Below are 13,029 nucleotides of genomic sequence, written 5' to 3' on the forward strand. Positions count from 1 at the left end.
GTTCAACTCACCTTAAGTCTGAACTTTCATCTTCCCTTTAATAAGGGTGCACACATCTTTAATCCCAGCACTTGGAAGCCACAGCCTGGCAGATCTCTGAATTTGAGGCCAGCCTGGTCTACAGAGTGAGTTCCTGGACAGCAGGGCTACAAAGAGAGACCCTGCCTCAAAAAACCAAAACCAAAGCCAAAGCCAAAAACCAAAAACAGCATGTCTTCTAAATTAAAATAGCATTCTCATGGCTCTGTTCTAAGTAGCACCTGGTTAGCAATGTAGCTAATGAATTCCTGAATTCCTGGTCCTCCTTCCTCCACCTCCCAATTACAAGAGTGCATCAAGCACATAAGGATAAGCTACAATGCGAATTTTTCTAGATCAAGTTTTTCTAAGTACCTTCCAGAGCTTACGACAGTAACGTGTTAGGTTGCAATTTAAAATAGTATTTCCCTAATTTGTTTTTTTAAAAAACGGACTCTCAGACACACCATTTTGATCACACTCTTATCTTCGAATGTGCTGGGCAAGTCGGTCATCATCTCCTGCGCCACGATCTCCACGGCTTTGGCCTGCAGGCCATACTTGAGCACGAAGTCCTCACTCGTCAGAATGGCTGCGGCGGCGCCATCTGAGGTGGGGCTAGACGGAAGTGAAAAGAATCACTTACTCCACCGCCATCTCCGGGGGTCTCAGACCCAGAGCTGGGGGGAGACAGACCAAGCACGCTTCCTGGATGTCTCTGTGACATTCAATCACACATGCATCCCACTGAGGCTACGCCTGCGGCAAGCCCTCCATGGCCCCCGCCGCCCAGGCTGGAATCTCTCCCTCAAGCCCTCCCTGAACGGAGACTTTCTTCCGAGTGAGTCTAAACGGTTCTGCCTGTCTGAGTGGCTCATGCCACTCCAGCCTCGCTTCATCCCACAGAGCCCTGTCTGAAATCCTCTTGGAAGCTGGGACAGATCAGGAGGAGATTCTAGAAAGCCCAGAGGTTAGACCCGTGAGCTCTTAACTACATGGACAGCAAGCTGTGAGGCTAGGTGGCACACGCAAGAGGGGACCCCAGCCCCGCGAGGTGGAAAGGATTTTCTAAGCGGGCTGTCCTCCAGAATGTAACAGGTGACAGCTGACCCAGCTTTTCCAACTCCATCCCAGACAGTGTCTGCAGCGCTCATCCAGGGGTGTGCCCGGCAGGCAAGTTTCCAGATGTGGCTATGCGCATCGTTACAGCCACAATTCCTTCATTTCCAGACCTATGGACCACAGACTAAAACTTTCTGTGTTTGTTTTCTACAGGGAAAACCAAATGTTCCAAGAACTTTGGGGCTACACTGGCCTCCTAAAACACATTTTTTAATGAATAAACACAGAGCAGCCAAGCAAACAGCAGTGACTGGAGAAGGAAGAGGTAAAACATCTTTTCGTGACAGGAGGGGATCAGCCTCAGAGCAGCAGCAGGGAGTAAGTGTTCACCGTCATGAAGGGGCCCTGAGTGAGGGGTACATAGGTAATTCCACAGACGCTGCCGGTGGGACCTGAGGGCTAACCACTGAGGGCCAGTCTGGAGGAGAATGCTGACCCGATTTTCTTACCAGCACTGTAAGACAGTCAGAAAATCGAAGATTGGCTTTGACTTCATTATTTCCTCTAAGCTGTATTCATCTTGGAACTGGGAATACCTAAATACAAGAGAAATAGTTACAAGATGTGAGGAAGCAACTGTCATTCTTGTTGAAGATTATCATGATACAGTGCTACAGAAAATATGCCAAGTTTTTCACAACCCACAAACTTTCATTAAATTTCAACCTTAAATAAAGTAATTTGAACGAAGTTTTTTTAAAAAAGGAAAAACACCCACTTTACCCTAAAAACCGTATGTTGTATATTAAAAACTGTCCTAATTGGGCACAGTGGCACATGCCTGTAACTAACTCAACTAACATTTGGCACAAACACTCGGGGGGCGGGGAGGCAGGAGGATTAGGAGTTCGAGGCCATCCTCAGCTACACAGTGAATTTTGGGCCAGCCTGGGCTACTTGTGACAATAACAATAATAAAATCTGTCTATTCTTTGTCCTGGATGCTAGGTGCAGAACTTCTAAAACCATTTTCTAAGTGATGGGATTGACTCTGTTACGTTGCCAGCAAGGTCCCCATCCCCCCAATCATTTCCTCTCCCCCTGCCCTGAAGGGTCTTCTCTCACTATAGCCCAGATTGGCCTTGAACTCTTCATTCTCCTGCCTCCTAAGTGCTGGAATTACAGGTGTGTACCACACACTGCTCAATGCCTTTGTAACCTTCAAGAGGATTAACAGATCACCAAAGAGACCAACTATGTAGATTCCGGATGGACTTGAGCCTGCTTGTCCCTTGCTGGGGAGAAAAAGGCTGGAGATGAAGTCCAAGCGTGTGGCCAGTGAAGTATGGCCCTTGTCTCTCACTGTACACTGTCCTGTACCTCCTTAGAATTCTGCTAATATGAGGCCATTGTCAAGCCAGGTGTGATGGCACACATCTTTAACCCCAATACTTGGAAGGCAGAGGCAGGCAGTCCTATGAGTTGGAGGCCAGCCTGGTCTACAAAGTGAGTTCCAGCACAGCCAGGGATATAGAGAAAAACCCTGTCGAAGAAGAAGAGGAAGAAGAAGAAGAAGAAGAAAAAGGTGATCTAGAAATGTGACTTCACATGTTCAGAAACATAAAACAAAATCAATTCCTTTTCTTTTCTTGGCTGTCCTGGAATCACTTTGTAGACCAGGCCAGCTTGAACTCACAGAGATTTGCCTGCCTCTGCCTCCCCAAGTGCTGGTATTATAGCCCTGTGCCACCATGCCTAGCTAATTCCTTTTCCTTATAACTCATCTAGTTAATGATAATTTTAGAATCTGACTGGCAAAGGAAAATGATCAAACATGTGTGGCAGTGCTTTTAGTCAGACTCCAATTACGTGGCATCAGTTCAGTTCCCAATGGACCACTTTCCCCAGCAAACACTGAGTTCATGTTATAAACCAGGCATTGTACCACTAGTAAACATTCAGAAATTTCAGGTCAACACATCCGATGTAATTTTCTTCAGATTATTAAAAAAATATAATTATATTGTTCTTCTAGAATAAGATAACAATACAGTGACTGAAAGTCAGCCTAGTCATAAACTTAATATGCATTTTACATTTTCTTTTGTTGTGCAAAGACATGAACCTAGGACCTCACAAACACGAATCATTAGCTCTCCCAACAACATACAATGTCAGCCGCAGTTAAATTTTAATACTTGTCGCTCTTATTCTTATTTAAAAGAATCATTAAAGCCAAGTGGGGTAAACCAGGCCTATAATCCTAGCACTTAAGCAGCCGATGGAGGACAGCCACATATTAGAGGCTAGCCAAGGCTACATTCTCAAACTCTGCCTCCATTCTCAAAAACAAATAAAACAAAAAAACAAGAGCTCAAAATATAAACAAACAAATAAAGAGAACCATTAAACTGTAATGGTATTTTAAGTACAAATAAGCCAAGAACTAGGATGGCAAAAGCAGTCACTGTAAAATTTGGGCACATGCCTTTCTTTTATATAAACAAACAAATATCCAAGGTAATATCTTTAAGATCTTACATTTGTATTCCAAGGATGCAATTACATGTTACACAGCAGCATAGAGCAGATTTTCACGTCACGTCTCTGACATACTTACGGGTTATTAACTGAGTGTTTATGATTTTTCCATCCAATTTTTGCAAAGTGTTCAACTGTTGTTCCTGCAGGGAGAGCAGACATCTATCAGTGCACTGTTATCTGCAGCTCATTAGCACATGTCACAGTGGAACTCACTGTTTTGCTAAATAGCTCCATAGTTTCTCTTGTACTGATATCAGGGTTTAAGACAGTGGTCACTCATATAATTTGTTATAATTAAATTTGAGCATTTCACAAATTGAATCAAGAGACATATGAGATTAAAAAAAAAAACAGGTCAAACCATCTATTCTATTTGGTACAATTAGGATTCCATTTCAGAAACTAGAAAATAGTCTGGAGCCATAGTGTTTAGCTGGAGACTACCGCCAGCAGTGACCCAGTGTCTGCCAGCCATTCCTAAGCCCAGAGTGAGTGAGTGTGCCAGTCACATTCCCCATGCCCTGATAAACAACCTGAACAACCTCCCTTTACCATACAACAGAAAGGTCTCTAGAAAACCTACATCCAAGGGCTGGACGGACGGCTCAGTGGTTAAGAAAAACTTACTTATGTGTGCTTTCCGTCTTTCGGTTTTGTGTTTTGAGACAGGGTCTCACTATTTAACCCTTCGTTGGCTTGGAACTCAGTATGTAGCATACAATAGCCCCGAACTCAAAGAGAGCTGTCAGCTTCTGCCTCCCAAGGGCCGGGACTGAAGGCATGCATCCTTACCGCCCAGCTTGGAACAGGGTCTAGTCTTTAGTACAGACTGGGGAGCTCTAGCAGTGTGATGTGATTACCAGAAAAGTTGTGGCCAAGGTACGGGACTTACAGTTCTCCAAGAGTGGAGACAAACGCCTGTAATCCCAAAACCCAGGAAGTGGAAGCAAAAAGGACCAAGAGGCTAAGGGCATCCTGGACTACACTGGACCTTGTCTCAAAAAATAAAATAAAACAAGAACAGATGCTGTGGTACACGGCTTTAATTCCAGTACTCAGGAGGCAGAAGCGGGGTCTGTGAGTTCACAGCCAGCCTGTGCACACTTGCAAATTCCAGGCCAGCCAAGGCGACACAATGAGATCCTGTCTCAAAATAAAGGCCATGGGTAGAAACTACAGGGAGAGAGCTCTGAAGGTCTATGTTGCTGTCGATTCTGGTTTGGTTTGAGATTTTTTTGGTTGGTTGTTTTTTGTTTTATTTTGTTTTCAATACAAAGCGTTGTGCCTTTCCATGGAATCCATTTGCACATATAAAAAAAAGCATCTTCTACAAAAAGGAGTCTGCTAGTCACTTACCATGTATTTCTTAAGCCCGAGAAATACACTAACCAAAGGCTGATAGCCACTTACTGTGAACTGCCAATTAAGCTTTTGGCTGTTGTCAAGCATAGAAGAACATAGCTGTAATCCCAGCACTCAGGAGGAGGAGGGAAAAGGATTAGGAGTTCAAGGCTAGCCTCAACTACATGAACCACCCTCCCAATGTTCCCCTTAAAAACTTTTTGGCTGTTCAAAGAATATATTTAGTATAAAAGATTCCAATCTCCTAGGCTCAAATTCTAAAACCACAAGAATCTGCTGATTCTATCAAGTTAAATTAAAGAAGTGGTGGTTCATGCCTATAATCTCAGCCCCCAGGAGGGAGATTCAAGCAAGAGGTCTTCGTGAATGCCAGGCTAGCCTGGGTTACTCAGTGAGCTCCAGGCCAGCCCAGGCTACAGTGCATACCCCTTCAACAAACAAAAACAAATGCAAGTATCTCAGATTTTAGACAAGAAAATTATTAAGGTATTCCAAGTAATATAAAACTTAAGAAAACACATAAGTTTAAAAATTATACCAGTACCAAGATTTCCAAGGCCAATGGAAGCTGCTACATCTGTCTCTGTAGCCTCCAAAAATAATACAAATAAGAAGGGAAGGCATGAGTATGCTGTTCCATATAATCAGCAAAACCAGAAAAACTGTGGTGGCCAAACCTCAAAATCTCTGTAAGTTAAGAAAAAAGAAAAAACAAATGCAAAATAAGGCCAAATCCCAACCACAGACCTTTGGGGTAACAAGAGCAGCCTGAAGAAAAACAGTGTAGAGGGGAAAAAGAGGTAGCAAATGACACCCACAGTTGCCCTAAAGCCACCTACCCCAAGTGTGAACATGCAGAGAAAAATGTTCCTATAACAGAAATAAAGAGCTTATTTTTAATTTTCATTTATTGTGCTTTCATGTGCATGTACTGTATTTGTGTGTGATATATGAGTCCTGGGGATTTGAACTCAGGTCCTCACACTGGCACAGCAAGTGCTCTTATCTGAGCCCTCTTCCCAGACCCCTACAAATAAAACTTAAAATTGTAAATGATTTTTTTATGGGGGTAGGGATTCAAGACAGGGGTTCTCTGTGTAATCTTGGCTGTCCTAGAACTAACTCACTCTGTAGACCAGGCTAGCCTCAGAACTCAGAGATCTGCCTGCCTCTGCCTCCTGAGTGCTGGGATTAAAGGCATGTGCCACCACTACCCAGCGGCTAAGTATTTTTTTTAACCAGTCAATAAATAATAGACATATTTTTTAGAGTCATAATCAGGCTGATTTGAAAATCTAAGTGAAATGGATAATTTACTGGGGAAATAGAGATTACTAGAATTGATCCCTTTGGAAATAAAATATTTAAGCTAAAAGAAATAAAGAAAGTTAGGCTGAGGATGTGGATCAGTTGACAGGGAGCTTGCCTAGCATGTAGGAGACCCTGGGTTCAGTCCCAAGCAAAAACTGGATGTGGTGACAAAAAAACCTATAATCCCAGCACTCAGGATGTGGAGACCAGCCTTGAAAGGCTACATTAAACCTTATCTCAGAAAAAGAAAAAAAAAAAGGAGAAATGTGAAGGGGAGGGAAAGAGGAGAGAGAGAGAGAGGAAAGCAAGGGAAGAACAAAGGGAAAGAATAAAAAGAAAGGGTGCATAATCATGAGGCAGCTACCGGCCACCAAAAGTCTGACAGTGTCACACAAAATTCTACCAAACCTATAAAGATCATGCAGTCCCAATGCTCCATACATAATTGCAGAGCATTCAAAGTGAAAAACGGGGTCTGGAGAGATGGCTCAAAGGTTGAGAGTACTGGCTGCTCTTCCAAAGGTCCTGAGTTCAATTCCCAGCAACCACATGGTGGCTCACAACCATCTATAATGAGATCTGGTGGCCCGTTCTGGCATGCAGGCGTACATGCAGGCAGAACAATGTACACATAATGAATAAATAAATCTTCTAAAAAATAAATAAGGTGAACTATAAAAAAAACCGTGTTTATATGAAGCCCAGGGTTAGTGGACTAGGGCCCAACAATAGAGCACTTGACTGACTAGCACAGGTCCCTAGCACCTCAGGAAATAAAATAAACTTCCACGGAATTCCATTATGTCAAATGAGGCCTAACTAGTGAAGATGTAAGTTCAAAATAAAATAATTCACATCCAAACTTGATATGCATAACCAAAAGGGGGTGGGGTGTGAATTACAGCGGGGCATGGTCATCTAGGCACTGAAGAGATAGGGGTAGGAGAATCAGGAGTTCAAGGCCAGCCTTGATATACAGAGCCTTGATATACCAGTCTGTGCTTCAGGAGAATAATAAAAAAAAAAATAAATAAATACATACATACATACATACATACATACATACATACAAGCTGGGCATTTAATCCCAGCAGAGAGGCTGAGGCAGGTGGATCCCCGAGTTTGAGGCTAGCCTGGTCTACAGAGTGAGTTCCAGGTCAGCCAGAGCACACAGAAAAACCCTGTCTTGAAAACAAAAAAAAAAAAAAAAACAAACAAACTGAAAAATAAACAATAGGGGGCTGGAGAGGTAGCTCGGCAGTTAGGAACACTGGCTGCTCTTGCAGAGAGCCTGAGTTCAATTCCCATCACCTACATGGCTTACTTAATTGCAGTTTCAGGGGACCCACTGCCCTCTTCTGGTCTCTGTGGACACCAGGTATACAAGTGGTGCATAGACATACACACGAACAAAACGGTCATGCACATAAAAAGGAAAAAAAATTAATTTAAAAGTAAACAAAAAATTATGCGGGGCTTTGTATCCAGAAAAGGGATGTTTTTGAGATAATTAGTGAAGTCAGGAATAAGACCTAAAGATTGGGTAACTGCATCGTGTCCACACTAACTCATTTATTTTTCTTTACATGGGAGAGCTTGAGGCCTTGCTGTGCTGGCTTTGGAGGCCTGGGCTCAAGCAATTCCCCTGCAACAGCTCAGATGCTTGATTTGATGTTAATTTCTTGATTTTGATAATTATAGTTTAGCTTTGAAAGTCTATAACTCACTCATTTTTTAGACAGAGTCTTACTAAGTAGCCCTAGCTAGTCTGGAACTCACTGTGTAGATCGGGTTGGGATAAAAGGAGTGTGCCACTACTCTTGGCCTGCTCTTAAATATTTAAGTTATATAATAATATAGATAAAAGATACTAAAAATATAAATGATCTAGAAAAAAGGATTTTTGTGCTATTTTGTGCAACATTGTCATTAAGTCGGAAATTATTTTAGAACAAATGTGAAAAACACTAGTGGTGGTGGCATACACCTTTAAACCTTTAAAGGAGACAGAGGCAGGAAGATCTTTGTTCTAGGCCAGCCTCATCTAGAGAGTGAGTTCCAGGACAGCCAGGACTATACACAGATACCCTGTTTCAAAACAATTTTCTTAATTAAAAAACTAAAAAGAATAAAAAGGAAGGAAGGAAGGAAGGAAGGAAGGAAGGAAGGAAGGAAGGAAGGAAGGAAGGAAGGAAGGAAGGAACCCATTAGAGCAACAACTCTTCATAAGTCTTTTAGAGTCACACTGTCTTTTAAAACTGACAATCTCTCAACTGACAGCCATGAACAATTTCAATTTTTAAATTACTGGGCCAGGGAGATGACTCAGTGGGCATAAGAGATTGTCACACAAGCTCATGACCTGAATTTGATATGCGGAACCTAGTTTTAAAAATCTAGATACATTAGCACATATTATAAAAGGAATATTAATATTATTTGCTTGTTCCAATTATTGTCTCTGAGGCTCAATGCCTCCTTCTCCTAACCTAGGGCCTAGTCCTGGAAGCTTCTGGCCTCCGAATAATCTAGCCTAGCCTAGAATGTTTTCAGTCTCTGAGACTAACTGCTGAATAAGCTTATCCTTTCTAGTTCTTACTGAGCTCTGGGCTGGCTGGTTCAATTCAGCTGTTCTGGCTCAAACTCCTCTCCAGCTGACTTATTCCATCTGATTTTTCTCTTGGCCTCTGAATTGTTACAGCTTGGCCTCCAACTAACTCTAGAAATCTTTTCTAATTTTCTGGCTCCTCATTCCCTGGGTCATTCAGTCTTCACCTGAGCTCTCTCTCTCTCTCTCTGCAACGTGTCTCTCTCTATAATTACTGTACTGGTAAAACTGCCTCCTTTCTCTCTCTGCATTGCCCCTTAAGTAGCTTCCCCTTTCTCTCTCTATTCTGTCAAATCTCTGATTCGTCACTGTTTCTGCCACTCAGTCGGGCATCACTTTCAAACATGGGTGCTTCCTTCTACTAATTTTACCTTCATTGTTTGGGATTAAAGGTGTGTAACACTATGCCTGGACCTAATTTTTTTTTTTTTTTACCAGAAACTCGCCTACAGCAGGCTGGCCTTGAACTCAGATCTATCTGCCTCTGTCTCCTGGATAAAAGGCGGGTTTGTATTCCAGCCAGATCACACAGATCTAGGAGGTCTTTGGATGTGATCTCTTGCCACAGCAGCCATGTTCTGAATTGAAATTTCTCTACAACATATCTGTAGTCACAGTGGACCTACGGAGAGATGAGAAACAGAGGCAGGACAATCACCTACAAGGCCAGGGGCCACTGCCTAGAGTACACGGGGCAGAGCGGAAGCGAGGAGCGAGCTCTGCCTTGACAAGGCAGAGGTGAGAGCTGACTCCCAAAGTTGTCTTCCCAGCCCCACGTGCAAGGCCTGGCACAGGAGTATGCACACTCACAAACACACCTGCCCAAAACATGGTAAGAAAGATTGTGATCTGGTCACATTCATTACCTAGAAAGTGAGAAAACTTACAGTATTTATGACAGTCAAACAATTTGTTACAAAATTCCTTATAACCTTATTTGCAAAATAGATTTAAAAAAAATACCCACACTGATTACGTAACCCAGTGCTCCCCTGAGGAATCGGGGTTATTTCCAGTCTTGCACACACAGTGCTGTGACATCAACCACATAAAAACACCTTCCATACGCTGGCAAACCCAGAAGACAATTCACTGAAGAGGAATTGCTAGGTTGCCACTTTCCTGTCCACCAGAAATACCTACCCATTGTGACTTCCTCTTGCTGCCTCTTACTGTGCCTACCAAGCTTAACATAACTGGAGAAAGTGCATTCTAAGCCTGGCTTTCATGTTTTCCTGTTATGATTAGCTAACACGAACATCAAAACTGAAAGCCAGGCTGATGGACTCAGCCTCTAGTGCGGTAAAGGAGGAACAGCCTGTGTGAGAGAGGTCCTGGAATCACCTGTCAGCACTGGTAAATACAGAGACAGGGACAACTGGAAACGACTCTCCTGCTACCCAGTGACGGCCGCTGAACCCACAGACAGAACGGGACTCTGCCGTTCTCCCAGGACCTCCACTTCCCAGTGAGACCTAAAGCCCTCATCTGTAACACTATCAAAGGACCTCAATGATGTCTCTAATGTCGTCCCTTCTAAATCCTAACATTGAAACCCTGGCCTTTCCAGGAGGGAGGCAGTGAACTGAATTCTGAAGTCCTCACCAAAATTCCCATGTTGAAATCTAATTCCACAGGTGATAGTGTTAGGGAGCAGGGCCTTCACGAACAGGATTGGTGTCTTCACTAAAGAAGGGGGAGGACGTGTCTTGGGCAGCAGCTCAGTTGGCAGAGTGCTTGCCTAGCCCCAGTTCACTCCCTAGCACCCATGTAATGCGTGACAACCTGTAACTCCAGTTCCAAGGGATCTAATGTCCTCTTCTGGAGAAAAAAATACCCATAAAACCCAGAAAAAAATAAAAATAAAAGTATTTTATATCTTAAATATCCCAGTATGTTCCACATGCAAATACCTGTTATTTCTTATTAACTTAGGACCTTAACTCATAATAAGCCTGAAAGGTGGTGTTATTTTGAGGCAGGATCTCACTATGCATCCTTGGCTGGCCTAGAACTCAAAATGTGGACCAGGTTGGCCTTGAACTTAAAAAGATCCAGATGCTTCTGTGCTGAAACTAAAGGCATGCATCACCACTCCCTCTGCCTCTAAAGCAAAGGTACTCAACCTTCCTAATGCTGCAACCCTTTAATATAATTCCTCATGTTGTTGTGACCCCAAAGTATAAAATTATTTCATTCTACTTCATAACTATAATTTTACTATTGTTACGAATCGTAATATAAATATCTAACATGCATGATGGTCTTAGGCAACCCCTGTGAAAGGGTTGTTTGACCTGTCCCTACAAGGGGTTGAGACCTACACATTGAGAACCTCTGCTCTCAAGGGCGTTTTTTTTAACATACCATATTTTTCCATGTGTTCTTTCCCAGCAGACCCAAACATCTGAGGAGCAATTGGGTGGGCAGACAATCCATACTTATTGACCAAGACATCAAGATGTTTGTCAACTGGATAGGATCGATCTAAAAACTTAAAGAGAAAAGAAAATTTAAAAAGCAGCTGACATAAACATGGCTCTTGCAACTTACTCTATCGCTAGGACAATTGCTTATCCTGAGAGCACGGTAAACCAAAAACGGTCAATGTGAATAAAATCATCAAGAAATACTTAATAGCAGGAGAACACGTGCAGCTGGCTATGGCGGCACATCCTAACACTGGAAAGGTAGAGGAAGGAGGGCCAAGAGTTTCAGACTAGCCTTAGCTACGTAACAACTCAGAGGCCAGTTTGAAGCACACAAGACCCTCTCTTGGAGATGGTTTTGTGCACTGTGTATAAAAAAAAAAGAGGAGAAGCAGTGAAAAGAAAAAAAGAGATATAAGAATGATAGGATAAAAAAGTATACCACTGAATCTACTTTTAAACTAAATGGCATTCAAAAAGCCAAAAATTTTACATTGTATATTGATAAAAATTTGTATATTGTATTGTACATTGTATATTGATCTTTGTATATTGATAAAAATTTAAGGTTATTTTGTTAAAATATACTATATGTATGTTTTAACTCTTGTATAAGGAATTCTACCTATGCAACTCATTTTAAAATGTAATGTGAAGTGCTAGTCTTTGAAAGCTGCTATTATATACTGTTTAAGAAAATTAAGAAATGTAAGTTAATAGTCAAATTTGTGGTCTTCTCAGGTACTAGTTTAGTTAATTACAGAAATAAGTTTTACTTAGCCTCCTGTAGATGTTTTCAAAGTTAATCAGATAGTAAACAGCTGGAAACAAGCAATGTTTGCCTATTCAGATATATTATAGATAAAAGGTCTTTAAAAACCTTAGAAAGCTACAGAATATAGCACTTAAAGATGTTTTATTAATAAAAGATGTTTTGTTTTGTTTTGTTTTTGACAGTGAGATAAGTCAACTCCTGGCAGTGCTCCGATTCTACTTCAAAGAATATGGTGGGCATCAAAGAACCTCCATATGGAGTTTGCTTCATTTGTGGCAAGAAACTACCCTTGCCTCAACTGCTGACAGAATGCTGTCTAAGCTGTGGACAAGCAGGGCAAGGAAGTAGTTGACTGCCAGACTTTTCAAGGACAAAGTAGGCAATTTCTTCATAATTCCTGCTTCACAGAAGTCTATCATGTAATGGGCCAGAATGTCAAAGATGATGCCCCAACAGCCAGCTATCTCTGTCATTTCTACAGTTTTGGAAGCTGCTTGCTCAGCACTTCCTGTCTACTCAGGAAGTAGACTTCCTGTCTCCTCAGGTAATATTTATCCTTCTCAGGTATCTGACAGGGTTGAAGACTACATAGTTATAGTCTCACAATTAAGCTTAAGTTGTTCAGGATTTAATAAAATGTTTTAATGTCTAAAGAGGTATGCACAGGTTGAAAGACACAAGTTATGATAGAGAATGATTTCAGTACAGAACTCTGAACTCACCAAGATAGATAGTACTTTCCCCAAGGTTGCCAAAAGCACATGGGCTGGATGTTGTAAATGTGAATCTCACCTGACGGCTGTCATAATTGTTCTTATTGTACATAGTTTATTAATGTAAGAGAAGGAGCCTTTTCTTGGACTAAAATGGGATTATGTTGGGGAGGTGGTTTTGTGCACTGTGAATTCAAATGTATTCTG

At 41.9% G+C, this 13,029-nt stretch overlaps 1 protein-coding gene across 1 annotated transcript in view; it reads right to left on the reverse strand.

Annotated features, from left to right (window-relative positions):
- Scp2 (sterol carrier protein 2) overlaps positions 1 to 13,029 on the reverse strand; it is a 66,636-nt gene that overhangs the window by 37,752 nt on the left and 15,855 nt on the right. Inside the window, exons 6-9 of the mRNA XM_021661108.2 lie at positions 11,273 to 11,399; positions 3,701 to 3,764; positions 1,590 to 1,676; positions 486 to 636 (exon numbers count right to left, since the gene is read on the reverse strand). Coding sequence (XP_021516783.1) covers positions 486 to 636; positions 1,590 to 1,676; positions 3,701 to 3,764; positions 11,273 to 11,399 — 429 coding nt within the window. The remainder of the gene's footprint in view (positions 1 to 485; positions 637 to 1,589; positions 1,677 to 3,700; positions 3,765 to 11,272; positions 11,400 to 13,029) is intronic.

This window comes from Meriones unguiculatus, chromosome 12 (genome assembly GCF_030254825.1).
Source record: "Meriones unguiculatus strain TT.TT164.6M chromosome 12, Bangor_MerUng_6.1, whole genome shotgun sequence".
Lineage (NCBI taxonomy): Eukaryota > Metazoa > Chordata > Mammalia > Rodentia > Muridae > Meriones > Meriones unguiculatus.